A 17,111-nucleotide genomic window follows, 5' to 3' on the forward strand; every position below is an offset into this window, starting at 1 on the left:
TACCCAAGGAAACAAATCCTCCTGGCTCTTCAGAACAATGCTTTCCTGAAAGCGCCTGTCACATTTGGTGAATATTTTAGAGGATGGCAGAGCTTTTTAAACACTTGAGATCATCTTTGTTAAATCATTCAGCTCTTCAGAAATTCACAGCTGAGCACTCAGGAGCACATTGCAGCCAGTGCGTCAGCTGTAGCGTTTTAGCAATACAGTTAAATGAAGATTTTCAGTTATTATTAATAAATAATTTGAGCAGTCCCGAGCTGTGAAGAAAGGAGAGCTTTGTGTTAAGAGCAGATAGAGTACAAGTATTGCCCAAAGCTATTTTTCAGACACTGGATGGCATTGCTTGTGCAATTGGACGTGACAGCAAATGACAGCAGCTAAAGTAGTTTAGCTGCACTTGTGTTTGCTTTACTACAAATACAAGTGGCCCTAAAAGAGAACAGCAGCCACTGTTAGAGAGGTAAAGTGGCAGCTGAATGCAGAATGTTTTTTTTTTTTTAATCATTATTATTATTATTGCATTTTAATAATATTAAACTGATTGCACAGAAGTATTTTTTCTCCATTGAAGCTACTTTGTATTAAGCACATTTCTTCCTATTTCAAAAGCATTTTAAGAGCATTTATGAGCCATACTTACAGAAATGTAGCCACCTCTCTGTAGATAGTTGCCGCAATGCTCTGTAAATCTATGGAATTATAAATACTGTATATATAAACTGTACTATATGGAAGTATATTATACTGTATATATACTATACTATATGGAAATTTAGGATTCTCTATATATATAATACTATATGTATACAATGTGGAAACATGCATACTATACTTAATGAAAACATAGGATATCCTATGGTTGGAAATATAGAATTCTGTATACTATACTATGTGAGTGCTTTATAGGATACTGTATATATACTATACTGTATTCTTACTAAATAGAAATGTAGGATACCGTGTTCTGTATTTTGCTGACGTAGTATCAGTGGTGCTAGCTTTGCACAAGTGGTGAAATCTGAGGTTTGCATTTAGAAAACAACCCTTCTGCTTTGAAAAATGAAAAAAAAAAAACAAGCTTGTTTCCTTGTGTGCTCTCAGGGCCGTGAGGGCATGACATGCTACTACCTGACCCACGGCTGGGCAGGTCTCATCGTGGTGGTGGAAAACCGCCACCCCAAGTACTACCTCCACGTCTCCTGTGACTGCACTGACAGCTTCAACGTGGTGTCCACACGCGGCAGCCTCAAGACCATCGACAGCGTCCCGCCTTTACACAGGTACACAAACCCCACTCTCTCTTTTCCTCACTTGCGCACAAAGTCAGAAAAGATAACAAGTGCACAGATTAAATTCTCCGGGAACATTTAGGTGCAGCAAATATCCACCACACTTACATGCTTATATAAACACAGTGATCTCACAGGATTAGTGCGCTGTGTTTCTTAATAAACTACCCCAGGCTGGTCTCAGCACAGTTAATATCTGCTTTTGTTTTCTGCTGGTCTCTATTGTGTTTCTCGCACTTCTCCAGGCAGATAGATGCTGGGAGAATCAAGCGTGCAGAAGCCGTTTACATGTTATTAGTTTTCTGTTTAACAGCATGAAATCTTCCAATAAGGGAAAATTGAGGGCTTTACCTGTCACAAAGTTACAGCCCATATAATGGCAAACTGTAAAAAGTCACCATGCATGAAGCTGCTCTTGTCATTTTCTCCATCTAAAAAGAACATAGTGTCACTTTGCTTGCCTAAAAAGCTACTATCGCAAACTATCACAGTCTCATATTTCGCTCACTTGCTTTATACGATTCATAGGTGAAAGCATTTAGTGGCAATGTAATCATTCAAAAGAAGACCATATCCAATTCATATTCATAGAGGTGTGAGTAGCACAGTCATGGGCAGCAAGCCTTTATTATTTCTCACCATATGTCACCATATTATCCCAGTTTGTCTTGAAAACAGAATGAATCATTGGTTCTGATTAATCAGCTTGGTTTTCTCCACATGTGGGTTTAGCTTCTTCGAGCTTCAATTCAGTTAATTGAAACTCATTTTAATTATTTTGACGAGGGAGTGGGATGAAACGACTGTGGCGCTCTTGTCCGTCAGCAGCCATCGGATAACTGTTGTAGCCGTTTGTTTTGCCACTTTTCGTCAGAAGCTGTAGCTGCACTTTTTAAATTTTCTTCCATTAATGCATGATTAAATTAAATGACGCTGCACTTTTCTCCTGAATGACGAAGGAGAAATGATGCTGGAGAGTTGAACCAATTCCCCCCTGTGGTTGTTTTCAGTCTCTTACTTTTGTTTCATACACAAGGCACGATTGAAGACCACTGTGTTTGTATTCACTCTACCTGCATTTAAATGTCAACAACAATAGCTCGAAGGCTCTCTCTCTCTCCCTGCAGGCAGGTGCTGGTGGTGCTTTCTCAGCTGGAGGGAAATGCCGGCTTCTCCATCACCCACCGCCTGGCTCACCGCAAGGCAGCCCAGGCCTCCCTGGGAGACTGGACCCCCACCAAGGCCACACACAGCCCCCAGCTCACCCCGGACATTGACGGCCTGCACCGACCCCGGCCTCTATGACCACCGCCCACGGCCTCTATGACCACCGCCCACTTTATCCCAGACTCACTTGCTCTAGTCCAATAAACTGTCAGACCACTGGAAAAATCAGACAAGGTTAGGCACAGTGTGTGGATCCCTAAAATGCAGAGAAAGATGCGTTTTTTTGCATCTCTTTGGTGGTGCATCTGAATGTGAAGCATGACGGGAGAGGGAAACGTTTAGTTGCTCTCTTCCTAACGCTCCATGGATGCTCGAGATTTTGTCCGGACTGCACATGCTCTGTCTGTCCCTTGCCAACTGGATGTGCCATTTGAGGATAAAATGAGCGACAGGGGAGTACTAAAAAAACCAAACAAACAAAAAACCCCACAATATTTCACCCCGGCACCTGAGAGGATCCAGTTCTGACTACTTAACATTCTGGACATTTTGTATAGCTGGCAGCACCTGCTGTATGTGAAACAGATGTCAGGCCTCAGTTTGGTATGCTTGGAGATGACCCTGCTTTCAATGAGCTTCAAAAAAAAAAAAAAAAAAGCCGGGGTGAGGTGCTGAAACTACTGAGCCATTGACCGGCCCACGGACCATGAGCCAGCCACCAGATCAGACACTTCCCCCTCCCCCCGTGTCGTCCACCAAGACTGCTAACAAAGTGGGCAGACTTCTGGGGGGGGTTTATCGCCCCTATCCTCAGTGCGGTACTTTATGAGCCAAACCCCAGTGATTTTACCCATGAAACATACATGTCCTGTATTTTTACATTTTTGGAAAACATCTCAGTGTGAGTTTAACTTGTTTTATACACAACCCTCATTGCCTCTTGTCCATATTTGTGTTAGGGTTTTTTTGAGGTTGTAGACAAAGCCATCATTCATAAGGTACTGTTCCCTCTCCGTGGCACAATCTCTAGCTCAGGACCAAACCTGTGATTTGTACAGTAAGCTGGATTGGCAGGTGGATGGTGCCCAAGAAGCTGCAATAGCATCTTTTCACTGTTGTCTCCACTGTTTGTGATGTTAGTGGGGTCATGTTTGTAGAGACTGTAAGGTTTTTATCTTGTGAAATACTGAGCCGTGATGGAATCACCTGGCCTCAGTTTAGGGTCTCATCGCTGGAGGGCTTCTCGTCCACTTCAGAAGACAGTTTATATCTTTCCCCATGAATTAAAATTTATGTGTATGGCACCTCCTCCCAGTCATCGCCCTCCTGCATATTACATGAGTCTTACACTTGAGGTTTATAACACCCAGCAAATTGCATCTGATCTTGTTTGGTACAGAAGGTGAGTTTAGTGTCTGTTTCCCACGCTTGCACAGTTTGCCAGCATGTCAGTTTGTACTATAACGTGCTTAGGGAGTACTGGAGTCGCTATTGGCTGTTTGAACAGCCAGTTTGCCATGGGGGAGCTCTTAAGAGGAGCTGCCAAGTTTACTTTGGGAGGGCAGGGACCACTTTTGTTTGCTTGGGTGCAGCGCGAGCGTCTGGGCAATCCTCCCACAAGAATACACTGACAGCTTGTTAGCAACAACACAGAGTCCTCGTGAAATAACAAATGATCATTTTGTCAGACTCGGTGCACACACAGCGAGACAGGAAAGAGACCCCCGAGATGGGTTGTGACACAGAAAATAGTTCTCTCTGAGTGTGCTCGTTCAAGGGATAGCTGTTTTACGTAGGTCCTTATATATAGGGTCACGGTTTTTTGTTTTTTTTCCCCAGTGTCAAAGCCATTACTCCTCATACATCATGCCCTCACCATGGCAACATAGATGTCTCATCAGACAGAGGGGAACAATTAACATGGTACTATAGAGACAGGATTGAGTGGGAGACTTTTTATTTTAAAAACGATGTCTTACTGTTAATTTTGTGGTGAAATGGAGAAAAACTTGAAACCTAATAAGCAAAAATCCAGCAGCATTCATACAGTTAATGATTAAAAGGGAGAAAATTTGATTTATTTATTTTTTTGTTGTTGTTTTTTGTATCTAAATCATTTTAAATGTAAAGAAATTACAATTTTATCATATCATTCATATCATCTCATTTTTCTCCTTTTACTTTTAAAATCATTGATGCTAAATGGCTGCGCTGTGTCCCGATGCTTGCAGTGCAACGTTTGTTTTTAACGAAACCCAGAGCTCAAGTAACTGTAAATATGCTTTCCAAAGAAACATCAATGTGTAATGACCACTTTCAGATGTGCGTCCCCATCTGGCCCTGTGTGCATGTGTGAGAATGTGCGGTCGCAGCCACGTAGCTGCTTCAGTCCCTGTGTCTTAATTTATTCATACAAGTGATTTGCAGCCCTGTTTTTCTGAAGCTGATGAATGACAGATAAAGGAATGTAACGAGGCTTTTACAGCTTCACTCTGAGCCCAGATGGATTGACGTGAACCTGCACTGAAACGACTGCGAAGGCACCTCAAAATCAAGCGTCTCTGCTGGATCACTTTTACTTTTTACAGGAGTTTTAAGTTTTGTTTGCTGGTCTTCTGTTAGGTCCTGTCCGTAGCTCTTCTGTGCTTTAGGAGCGCCCCCTGCTGCTGAATAGAAAACAACCAGAGAAGAGGTGGTCACTGACAGACCCATCCAACCCCCCCTTTTTTTCCTTTCCTCCTTTTTCTTTTTTTGACCCTCATTGTAAATTGTACAATTTAGACAGAAAACTGAAAACTTAAGTCAGACTAAAGATTTAAAAGCAAAAAATGACCGTTTGAAAAAAGAAATTAAAATATGATAGTAGATACAAAAAAGTAACCTAATGCTGAAAATAATGAACTCTAAAGAATGTGATATATATATATATAAATATATATATATATATATATAGACATATAAATATATTTTATTGATCCTCTTTTTTTGGGAGCGGGGACGTGGTATATGTGTACAAAAATATGTATGTTTAATTTTCAATCTCAGGTTCCAATGGACCAAATAAAATTTTTTTTAAAAATGAAAAGGCTTTGGTGATTATTACGAAGTAGTATTTCCTTTATGTATACAGATTTATTTATTTATTTTTAGTTTTTGGAACTCATAGAAATAACCTGATGCGTGCGCATATTTAATTTTTTTTCCTGTTCAGGAAAAAAATAAAATAAAAAGATGAAGTCAAAGCTTTCAAGCTGCAGGGGAAAAAGCACTGACTAATTGAAAGAGCAGTGTATTTCCATATCAAACGTGGTTGGTTTTTGTTTTTTTGTTTTTTTTAAGCATATACATTGGTTTCTTCACTTTTCACTGAGCTTTACAGATCTGTTTTCTGGTGTGTTTATCAGTTTCTGGCCTGTAATGTGCATCGTTTTCATCTCTGAGCCCCCTCTCCCCTGCTGAGAGCATATTTTTTTAGAACATCTCTTTGGTACATAAACTACTTTAACATACAGCCTTCCTCCTCTCTCACCCCATCCTAATTTAGCTGATTTGAATCTTCACCCACCCCTCCCTTCTCTCCCTCCTTTTTCTAAAAATGACCTGCTCCCCACTCCACTCCTCACTTTTTGGCTCCTGCACCCACCTCCAAGGCAACCCCTCCCTGCCCAAATCATCCAGTCCCCCCCACATCCTCTTCATTTAACCTCATATGACAGGAGTCCCCAACCCTCCCACTTTGGCTCACTTTTGCAAAACCCAGCAGACACACCAGAAAGGCTCTCCGAGGTTGTGACATCCAGCATAAGGAGCTGTCAGCCCCTTTCTAGAATCATCTAGGAGGAAGCCTCTTCTAATTTGGAAACGAACAAAGGTACGGCCACGATCATATCTTCTAACATAGCCAGGGCATCTTCATCGTTAGCAGCAATGCTCAGACTAGTGAAAGGTCTGTGTACGCTAAAATGCAAACAGTGGTCAGACCAATGAGGAGAGAAAAGTGAAAACTTGCCCTTCTCATGGGAAACCTGTTCACTTCTAAGCCCTAGCTTCCCTGCTGCTGTGCAGATATGAAATAACCAATTAGATATAAGCCTCTGAGTTTAGTCTGCACACATGATTAAGGTTAAATCACCCCAGTACATGATATGAAATTGAAAAGATGCAGTATCCCCTCAGAGTGGAAGGAAACTTTTCCGGGAAAGAGGACTGCTGTGAGTAAAGACTAGGGTCTCTGTGTGAGAGGGGGAATTTATTGTGCTGTTCTCAACAGAATATTGTGTATTGCTGCAAACTGCTTGAGGTTTAGTGCGAGGGGAACGTTTTCAGCTGCTTCCAGACAGGTAGATATATTTGATCGCAAAAAAAAAAACACGAGTGGGGAAATTACAGCCATACATTATCATTATTTTAAGCACAAATTCAACACTTGCTTCCAGTAAATTCTAAAGAAGGACGGAAGGAGGTATGTGAGCTAGAGATGTAGGAGTGCCACCACCAGATGATCACATTTCTCGCCCATCCTGTCCAGCTAATAAATCATTTGATATTCAACCCGCGGAGGGCACGGGATGTGAGGATTTCCATGAAGGGCAGAGGTACAATGACTCACCTCGAAGAGCATGCCTAAATAGAGCCTTGGCTTGTCTCAGATTTGTGTGAGCTTCTTGTCATGAGAGTTCTCATCGGGGCTTTCAGGTCAGCGAGTGTAACTGAGGACAAGGTTTGTGTGTTTCCTTCACAGCATTTCACATAAGTGAAAGGAAGGAATGTGTATGAGGCTGATTAATGTAAGGCCACTTTCACTGTGGCTTGGTGAAAATCTGGGTCTCAAACAGTCCAGTACACCTGCTAACCCAGTCATCATAAAACAGTCAGTGCAGTGCGAGTGTAGTGTGGTGGTTGGGTTGGGTAGTAAAAAATAATACTTGAGTGGCATGGAACGGTATGTGTCCCTGCACCAAAGTCCCCATTTACAGCCCTGCTTCTTCTCATTTGTCAGTCTGACCACTGGCTCTGCTCTGTGTCTGTTACTAAGCAGATAACAACACACAAAATATAAACCAGCATGTTTAAACTGAAGACCTGGTGTTAATAAACCATGCAGTGCATATGTTTATATAGTTATTTAATGCTTCGTTCTTCTCCAGTAGAAAGTGTAGGCCATAATAATGGCATCCCAGATCCCTGCACTGCCACAGTCCTACACTCCGGGGACTGACAGCGTCTTTTCTGACCAGTCTGGCTTTTACTCTCTGGACTCCAACGTACCTGGACTCTCAAAGGTGATTCTCAACAAGCTCAACCTGAAGGACTATGGAGAATACAGGTTTCCAATTTTCATTTTTTCTTCTTTTTTTCCAACGTTCATAACACCCAGACTGCTTTGATTGGTTACGCTTTAGAAATTTGCACAAATTTCACATGTCCTACGTGCTCAAAAGTTGCCCTTTATGTCACTTTAACACCTCAGATTCTTGAGCATGTGTCTTGCTTGGCAAATGATTTAGTGTCTGACTCTAATCAGGGCTGTACTCGAAGGGAAGGCTAGAGGAATCTCATTCCGCAACTACAAAGAGATGTTCCAGAGGATGGAGGAAACTTTCAAGTTCTGCGCCGGCTGTAACGAACTCCCCGAACATCTCGCCGAGGGACAGACCCTGAAGCGCTGCGTGAAGTGAGTGCAAACTGCACCCTGTTGCGTTTGATTTACAGTATTCTGTCATTAACGCCGATTAACAGCAATCGTTGTTTACAGTCTGAATATTTTCTGGAAATTAAATCTCCACTGTTCTCTGGACATTTCTGTCACCACACAGCCAGGATCTTGTTTTGATGTTGTTGTCCAATAGCTGTCATGTGTGAGGCATTACCAGCTGCCGCTGTATCAGCAACAGAATGATAAGCCACCCAAGTGTGGACAGCACTACAGAGGTGGATAATGGCCAATGGCAAATATAGCTAAGTCCCCTGACTGTGATTCATCTCTCTGCAACTCTGCAGCTTATTAAGAGCAGCTTAATGCAGTTCATATGTCACACCATCAGAGAGAGTGCTCAAGGAGAATATTGAGGAAAAAGCAGCAGAAAACACTGCAGTGCATTTTCATGAGCTCCTAATTGTTTTTGTGCCTCGTTTTTCTTTGGCCCTCCGGCTCCCTGCTTCTTTTTTGCGTCCTTTCCCATCTCTGATTCATGCCGACTCATTCATGCTGTCGTACAGGCGCGTTCCCTTGAAATTCTCAGCTGCCTCTGCCTCTAACCTCTTACCAGTAGCAGGAGGCATTTAGGCGCACAAAAAACGGAAATGCTGACAAGTTATACCCTCGAGACCTTTGACATTAGAATTACCACCAGCGTTAAATCAGTAGTGCTGACTTTCTAATGCCGTCCTAATCCTCATTCTTTTTCGCTTTCCTCTGTTTATTAATCTCTTGGGAAATGGTTCACACTTTAACTTTCAAGGGCACCTTGTTTTTCTCACCCGTGTTTTGAGTCACTTCTTCTACTTATAAGCCTCTTTTGGAGAATTAGTACTAGCATTAGTATTAGCAAAGTGCACCGTGCTGGAACACGGTGGCTGATAAATGATTTTATGTAAATGTGGGGTGCCTCTAAGGCTGCAAATGGCTGCAAGGTAAAGTAATATAGTCTCCCAATGCAGCAGCTGCTGCTGGCTGTCAGACCACTACGCCAACACATTGCCTCATCATCGTGCATGCTGTGTGACAACACAAAGGCCTGCATCCTTACTGAGAGGTCATAAATGCCTGCTTTTACCTAGTATGCCCCTGTTTTATTTATTTATTTATTTTTTCCCCCAGCAGCTGCCAAAAGCAGGTCAGAATTCATCTTCAGTCTCATTAGTTTCTCACTGCACAGGAAGGTCAACATATTGGTTCTGTATGTAAGAAGCTATTTGTGACTTGGCACAAGCAAAACATTCTAACTGGTGGCCTAGTAATTAAGGAGCTCTCTTGATATACATTACGCTGCATGGAGTACTCATAAATATTTTTACTCTTTAGCTAATACTTAGCATGAAATACCTAAAAGCTTAGATAGTTTAGCGTAATACAAAATTGGAACCAGTAGGGTGACCAGAACCCAACATGCTAAATGTAAAATAAAGTGTGTGTTTCTGCAGGACTTATGGTGCCTTACATTTTCCCACCCTGGGAGTACCGTAGGCAGCATGAGATGGTGATATAGTCACCTGTGGGAGACACAAGATGACAACCTTTGCCGCTATCTTCACAGACATTAAATAAAAGCTGGGTTTTCAGAAACTAGAGACAAACAAAATGTGCAGGATTGTCTCAGTAGGTGAGAAGGGAGGGAAAGGTATAAAAATACTGTGCGCTTACCTGCTTACCCTACTATATTTCCATGCTCACCTTCTGAGTGTGGCTTTTCTTGGCAATAGATTGGACTTTTTGAGCTTAAATTAGGAAATCCATATACAGCCAAGTATGCAGTCCTGCGAAAGTCTAAGAACACCACATCATTGTTTTGGCTAGCTTAAAGAACCACTGCTAGCAGCAATAACTTGAAGTGATCGCTTTCTGTGTGACTTTATCAACCTCTTGCATTGTTGTGGAGGAATTATGGCACTCTGTTTTTATAATGCTACTGTCATCAATATTTAAGCTGCAAAATGAGACCTGTAGAGTCTGAGAGGTAGCTAACTGCAAATAGCACTGACATTTCATGGTCTGACCTTGGGGTGAGGATGGTCGGACAACCACCACTGAAAAGATTGCAGCATTGTGTTAAACATGTACCTGAATGTTCCAAAACAAACTGCTGAAGGTGGAGAACAGTAGAAGTATGGAGAATTACAGTTTCACAAATAAAGTAATGCTTTTGCTTACCGTCTTCTTCTTCCCCACACCAGTTTTTCACTATGTTACCATTGTTCTTCGGTTTTCCACCAGGTGTTTGAATGTATACTACTGCACTAAGGACTGTCAAAGAAAGGACTGGGCTCAGCATAAAAAGGTTTGCAAGATATTGTGGCTGGTGGCAATTGACAGACTAGTGGAGTGGCTAATGTTCACAGGTGAGAAATTAAAAGGTGGTGCTGCTGAAATGAATTCACATCTCCATGGCTTAAATTTTCCTTTTCTTGAGAAAAAATTATATTTCAGCCTGCTTTTTGAAAGCTGTATCATATATATCAACACATTTGTACCCCTCCCTCACCAAAAAATGGGCTCATTGCCTCGGGACAGCAATGTGCAGTTTTCTGTATATTTATGAAGTAGATTTGTTTGCTTTTATATCCTGCCACTCAGCGCTCCTAAAAATAATAACACTCTCTGATCGGAGTCACTACTCCAACACACTTGAGTCGAATAATCACAACAAGCAGCCCCAAGGACCTGAGTTTGGAAGCGCTGTTTTCCTGTTATCCCCGTAAGAAAAATGGTCTAATGGCATAATGATGCCCTGAGGCAACGAACCAGAAAAAGCTGTTTTAGTAAATACATGAAATCCAAATCTGTCTTTAAACAAACAACTATACTTGGTCACATATTCATGCATATACACACATTGTCTTGTTATAGTTATTTCAATTTTGAACATGCATACATATGATATTAGTTTTAGCAGTAGCTAACATTGAGTTGCATGCAGAATTAGTTCCTGAAAGGACTGTTCCACTCCCAGGTCAAAGGGCAGATCCTCTTCTACTGGTTATTTTACTTATTACAGTGACGTGTTATGAAATAAAGTAAATTGTAGATTGTAAAGGACAGTGTAATAAACAATTATGTGGTTTGTTGCCTACCTGGGCAACTCCACACCATAGAGTCATGAGGTTTCTAATCTGAGATGAAATACACAAAGGAAACGCCTGAAAGACAACGAGTGAGACAGAGAAGTGAAATTTTTCTCTCCTAAATTTCTGTCATAGTTGACCAGTGTTTTGCTATCTGACTTTAAAAGCCTCTGTGGACCTACAAACTTTGTAGCTCAATCATAGTATTGTACCACTGTTACAGGAGACCTCCCCATCCCTACTGAGAAGTGGACCAAGTCAGCTGGTGAGGTGAAGAACTGGGACGACTGGCTTTCCAAGCAGGGGGATCTTACACCACGCCTGAACACGGTCTTGTCCGGTGCCAACATGGCGGCCCTTTGGAAAAACGCCTCCAGACCTCGACCGGATGATGCTGACCTGCGACAATCCTTATGGCGAATTCAGAGCGAGTTCCTCTCTCGAGTTCTCACGGTGGGCTTGGCCGTGCAGCACTTTAAACTGGACCCATATGACAAACCAGTCACTGTTCACCTAGTGGGGACATCTCACAATGAAACCATGGGAGCCAGACTGACCGACTACGATGAGCTGAACCACATGTTCCCTGGACACCAGGGGATCGAAATAGTCATGGTGGGGCCTGAGGTGGTGGACGGCCCCATCATGAGACCTCCTCTCAGGGCATTTGGCCCCAAGCACAGAGTCTACATCAGCGCCTACAAGGCTCTTTACCATCAGTTCTGGGAGGATATGGTGGTTAAACAGGAAGCAGCCAAGCCGGACCTGGTGGTTGGATTTCATCCTGGTATGTATTCTAATAATCCCACAAGACATCAACGAAGAGTGCAATTTTGAGAGAATTTTAACAGTGGCCTGAATTGAAAATGAATTTAGATTAAGACCTTAATGACTGCTGCAGCTATTTTGGACTGAAGCGATGGCTTGTCTTCCTCTACATGTGTTTGGCAGCTACTTCCTTCAGAGAACAGAGAAAGCAGGAAACCTGTAGCTCACTGGATCTGGCCCATTCATTAGTGCCAGGCCTTTATTGGGGATTTGGGTGATTAAGGGGAGCAGCTGTAAAAGAGTTTGGCTTGAGATAGCTGGAGTCAGCATAATGTTAGTAAGCTCTCCTTTTGAAGAAGTGTCTCAGTCTATCACTGCCTGCCCTCTCGTGTGCAAAGTCATTGATTTGAAGCCGTCGGGGGACAGCTACATTTAAAGCTTTTGGAGTAGAACACAAAGGGTAACTGAAAGTCTTGACACCTACTTCCCCGTTTATACACTTTCACTGACAACCACCTCATTAAAGCCGCACTATAACCCAACGCCCTTTTAAGCTTTTGCACTGAGTCTGTTCTTTGACCTTTTAACCTGCAAATCAGCAGTAAAGCCCCAACCCAAAATGCACCTGTAACCCTGGCTCGGTTATCGCTACAGGCTCCAGTGGAGCTAAATATACAGGAATCAGTCATCCTGAGAGTAAACTGCCTGAGAGCCTGGCTGCAATTCATACTGCAAAGCTGGCAGAGCACTGCATTATGACACTGTTTAGGTGATAGGTGCGCAGGCAGCGTGACGAAAGGAGTAAAAAAGGTGTGTGTGTGTGTGTGTATGTGCTGAAGTCACAAGAGAATGAGAACCGGGGGAAAGGGAAAGCTACTAGAAAAACACATTTACAAAATAAACTATGGAGATATTGACCTTTGAGAATAAGAGGGAGAAGGTAATGTCAGCTTTCAGAAAGAAGATTGATGTGGGATATGTAACATTAACCATACAGGGATACAACGCCCCCAAAACAGGTGCCTCATAAATGCAAAAAAACCCATCCAGACTTCTTTTTGTTGTCCGTGATATAAACTGGATTTTCACAGCTATATAACACTTTCTTGTTGCCTGGTTTGTTTGTTTTTTTTAAAGTCTATTATCATTAATAATTACCATATGGCCCGAATTTACTGCTGCCAGGCAATTATGGCAGTCGTTACCAGTCAGGCTGTAGCCTGTCTTTGTCGCTTTGTCTCCTGGGGTATGGTTTAAACCTCTAAACGCTTACTCGGTGTTAACAGCTTTCTCGTCACGATAAGTAACCGCTGGGGTGTTCATATCATGGAGTGCATTAGTGAAATTGAAATCGCCCTCCACCTCCAGTTTGAGTTCCCGGGAAAGATGAGGCGCTTGATAACATGACGCCATCTCTGTGCCACGCTGTCACATTTCCTGTATACACCCCCGGTATCTGCAAACATGTTTCTCACATGTCCACTTTCCCGTTAATGCTGAGTAAGACATAACCACGTCCTTCTCTGTGATAAAATAATAATAATGCAAGCACAGGAAAATTCTCTTGTTTGCTCGGTTTTGTCTCACTCGGGGACACTTAAGCTGGATGGATTTACAGTATTTGCTGCCATGGCAGGCTGGAACCTCACTAATCCGGTTGAAGGGCAAACTTTTCACCATAATACCCCATCGCCACCCCGCACCACAAAAATCTGACTTCTGATATAAACCCGAGTCGGGGGAAAGTGACATCTGTCAGTTAATATACCCGAGGATTATGCAAGCAGCCCGTCCTAAATGTAGCCGGACTGCTGTGACTGTCTGTGTGACTGACTGGCGAGTACCACACATTTTCAGCTGGTGTGATGCTGAAAAGAAAGATTTAACAAGCTTCCCAATGTCCAGCTAAAGCTCACAAACGAGGTCCGCTTGCTTGTGGCAAAGCTGCCGTCTTCACATCGACACCACAGGTGTGTCGGCATCAGTGAAGCTGGATTATATAATGCTGTTTACTTCAGACCTCAATCCTGACACTGACACTGCAATACACACCTGTCAATAAACTGCTGCGGAGGAACACGACAGCCAGAGATTCCTTGGTTTATTAATGAGATTAGGTATGCCCAGAAGGGATTGTAATCAAGCTAACAAGAGAAACACATGGTTTGCTGGAGCCTAATCAAGTGTACTCTGTTCCATCTTTACCTCATTGACCAAAAGGAGACTGAGACTGACTGTTTTCTCTGTCAGTTTGTTGTTTTAATCTTTTAGCTTCCAGATGCCTCATTTTTTTTAAAGAGTGGAGCATCTAGCAGGAATAAGACGCACATATTTACTTTACCAGGATTATATTGGAGGATGGGAAAAGATGAAAGGAAGATAGAAGTGCACTCTTGTTTTAACAGTGTAGTGGGTAACAGGCCATAAGCAAATGTGATACTAATTATTTAATATTTCTAATAATTAGCATGTTTGTGAACGTACAGCATACAGGTTCACGTGTTTGTTTTTAACTCAGGGTTCCACGCTAACCAGGGTCTGATAGAGGGTTGGCTGCCCACTCTGCTGCTGCTCAGAGACTATAACATCCCTTCCTTCTTCACCATGTTCAGGTAAGTCATGCTTCTGTGGCTCTAATTGCTTGGATTGCATTTTATGTAGCAGGCTTAATAAAACTTCTCACTCTCTTGAATATTTGAAATTCTTTGCGCTTGAGGGACTTCATTAACTCGTTTTGTATACCATCTGCTAACTCCAGAAAAAAAGAAAGTCAGAACTGTCGGAGATTGTTGATGAACATACAGTGCTATGCAAAACTTTTCATTTCTTTATGTTTTGATAGAAAAATTAGAAATAGGTTCCACATTTTATTGAGATGTGCAAACACACATGGAATTACACTACAGAAGGCAAAAGCAGAGTTTGTATAATTCTAAGGAACTCAAATGTCAATATTTGGACCACCTTTATTCTTCAACACAGCCTGAATTCATCATTACATTTAGGATCTGTTGCCTCCTCTTATGTTTAATATGTCAAGAAACCTTAAGAACGGCTCCCTGACAGCCACCCTTCCACTGAGACCATTTCTGATGAGGCTTTTGTGAACAGTAGATGATCCACTGATGGTCCAGATGCCTTGTTCAGGTCATGTGTCAGGTCTTCGCTGGATTTCTTCCTATTTCTTAAGGCCATAGCTATCGGATTCTGTTCATCTGCTGCAGATATGCATTTTTAGGGCCTGACACTTTAGCCCAGTTTTCTGCTCTACTGCTTACCTAGCTGCCTTCATTACCTTCGGATAGTTATCTCTTAAACATTATTCCTCTATACCTGTTTCCAATTTAGTTTTTTTTGTTTCTTTACAAAGGCCAAGTAGAAGAAAAGATTTGTTTCTTTTACAGCAGGAGCTCTAAACAGAACCCCCCCTTGTAGAGTATAACGGGATGAAATTGCACAGTTCTGATACTCCAGTCTTTCACCCTTTGTTGATGCCGTTTTGCCAAAACGTCTGTTTTCTTGTAGCCGTTTGTGTTTCTTAAGCACTCACGATTCACACGCACAATAAAACTAAACTTCAACCTAAATTTGAGTATTTTCACACCTCTTTTGTCTCCACAGTGAGATGGAGCTCAAGTACTCACTGGAGATTCTGCTGGAGCTGGAGATGCACATCAGGGACAGTGGGCCCAATCCATTCACCTCACAGAAACCAGAGCAGGTCCAAGCCTGTCCTAACAAACCCCTCGTCTACTGCAACTCTCATTACGTCAGTTTCCAGGGACTGCTTCCACAAGAAGACCTTGAGGGCCGAGGTGCAGATGCTTAGAGTCCACAGTGAAACCTATGAAGGTAACTCAAAGCCTTCTTTTTGGACCTGACAGATTTGCAGGTTTCCTAAAGTCCTTGGGGGACTTTCTGCAACCTGTCAGAGATGGCCATAACTCTGCTGGACACTGAATCATACCTCTGGCATTGGGAGTGAAGGAAAAATAATCTTCACTCCTTCCAGAGTGTGCTAAAAACTATCTTTTAATTCTGATATGTTTACCTAATGAGGAAGAAGCCAGCAGTGTTTGGGGGGGTAAAGCACCAGCGGATCCCAGAGGTTTCTACTCGCTTCATTATGCAGGGTGACATGACGACTGTTGGATATGAAGAGTCACTGTTGTACCTACATTATGTGACCAAAATTAGCTTCATCGTCACTTAACGACTTCCTGTGATTTGTTCTGCGGCACGAGCGAATTCCCAAACATCACGCTGGCTGCACACGAATTTAACACACAATCTCAAATAACGCCTATATAAATGACAGCATTATCAAAGAAGCTGAGGTTCCTTTGAGATTTGTGATGGTTGTGAGTTTTTCTACTTTATCGTGTGGATTTGTCTCTGCTTTGTTGCTCAAATTTGAGTCTTTAGTTCTTGAAAAAGAGTTGTGCTGACAGCAGAGAGCTCTACTGATGCACATTAAAGTAACATTTCTTTATCAATGCCTCTGTTTACTGTGTGTGGTCTTTTATTAAGGTTTATCATCATGTCTAATAGCATTTTTAATGGTGGTAATCACTTAAGCGTGGTAAAATATAATAAACACACCATTACTGTTTTGATTACAGGCCCAGTATTGCTGTATTGTAATTTATATTTTTTTAAAACTAGGGTATTAAAGGATATTTTCACATGTGCTAAACGGAGGTCTGTATTGGCAAGTGAGTTTTATTTGACAGGTACGTTTTATTTACTGTGGAATAAACAACAATTACCATACATTAACCTTCACTCTCTCCTAGCCCATCTGCCTCTCTTAAAAAACATCACGAGCCCCGTTTTTCAAATAATCATAAAACAATTTATAGCCAGTCTGAAACCATCGGACACAAAACTGAACAATGCTTTTTAAAATTAACACTATTATGTTATAAAGCATGGACAAAAAGCCGAATTCTGCCCTCAGTAGCAAATGGCACATAGATCCACCGTAAAGAAAAATGTATTGTTTCATCCTCATTCAAAATGTTGATCTGGTGTCATTTCCCCACACAACCATCTCTAACTGTCACAGAAGACTTTTTTAAAAAGAGAAAATATCCAGTGAGC

The 17,111-nt window shown here is 42.0% G+C and overlaps 2 protein-coding genes across 6 annotated transcripts in view; both read left to right on the forward strand.

The window, feature by feature from the left end:
- The window catches only part of capn15 (calpain 15), a 43,779-nt gene extending 39,166 nt beyond the window's left edge, over window positions 1–4,613 (forward strand). For both annotated transcript variants that reach the window (XM_086303392.1, XM_086303391.1), the window contains exons 11-12: window positions 1,105–1,283; window positions 2,420–4,613. In XM_086303392.1, the coding sequence (XP_086159518.1) occupies window positions 1,105–1,283; window positions 2,420–2,597 (357 nt within the window). In that variant the 3' untranslated portion in view covers window positions 2,598–4,613. The remainder of the gene's footprint in view (window positions 1–1,104; window positions 1,284–2,419) is intronic.
- Window positions 4,614–6,127: 1,514 nt separating this feature from the next.
- LOC147323178 (putative protein MSS51 homolog, mitochondrial) lies at window positions 6,128–16,708 on the forward strand. Of its 4 annotated transcripts, none has more exons than XM_086303394.1 (7): window positions 6,128–6,330; window positions 7,607–7,785; window positions 7,984–8,133; window positions 10,393–10,517; window positions 11,464–12,027; window positions 14,527–14,620; window positions 15,630–16,708. In XM_086303394.1, the coding sequence occupies exons 2-7, from the start codon at window positions 7,628–7,630 to the stop codon at window positions 15,835–15,837; spliced, it is 1,299 nt and encodes a 432-aa protein (XP_086159520.1). In that variant the 5' UTR covers window positions 6,128–6,330; window positions 7,607–7,627; the 3' UTR covers window positions 15,838–16,708. The 4 variants fall into 4 exon arrangements, with proteins under 4 accessions (XP_086159520.1, XP_086159521.1, XP_086159522.1 ...); XM_086303395.1 differs by having other exon boundaries at window positions 7,610–7,785; XM_086303396.1 differs by lacking the exon at window positions 6,128–6,330 and adding an exon at window positions 6,455–7,054.
- Window positions 16,709–17,111: the final 403 nt, after the last annotated feature.

This window comes from Aulonocara sp. 'chitande type north' Nkhata Bay, linkage group LG8 (assembly GCF_057382095.1).
Source record: "Aulonocara sp. 'chitande type north' Nkhata Bay isolate Kocher_YH1m ecotype deep benthic linkage group LG8, A_spYH_male_GT1.1, whole genome shotgun sequence".
Taxonomy (NCBI): domain Eukaryota; kingdom Metazoa; phylum Chordata; class Actinopteri; order Cichliformes; family Cichlidae; genus Aulonocara; species Aulonocara sp. 'chitande type north' Nkhata Bay.

What these genes read in the sequence shown, in the direction of transcription:
- LOC147323178 (XM_086303394.1), top strand. Translation starts at nt 7,628, where the DNA reads ATGGCATCCCAGATCCCTGCACTGCCACAGTCCTACACTCCGGGGACT. An exon ending in AAGGACTATGGAGAATACAG is followed by an intron (nt 7,786 to 7,983) that starts GTTTCCAATTTT and finishes GACTCTAATCAG; the next exon opens with GGCTGTACTCGAAGGGAAGG. An exon ending in GGTGGTTGGATTTCATCCTG is followed by an intron (nt 12,028 to 14,526) that starts GTATGTATTCTA and finishes TTTTTAACTCAG; the next exon opens with GGTTCCACGCTAACCAGGGT.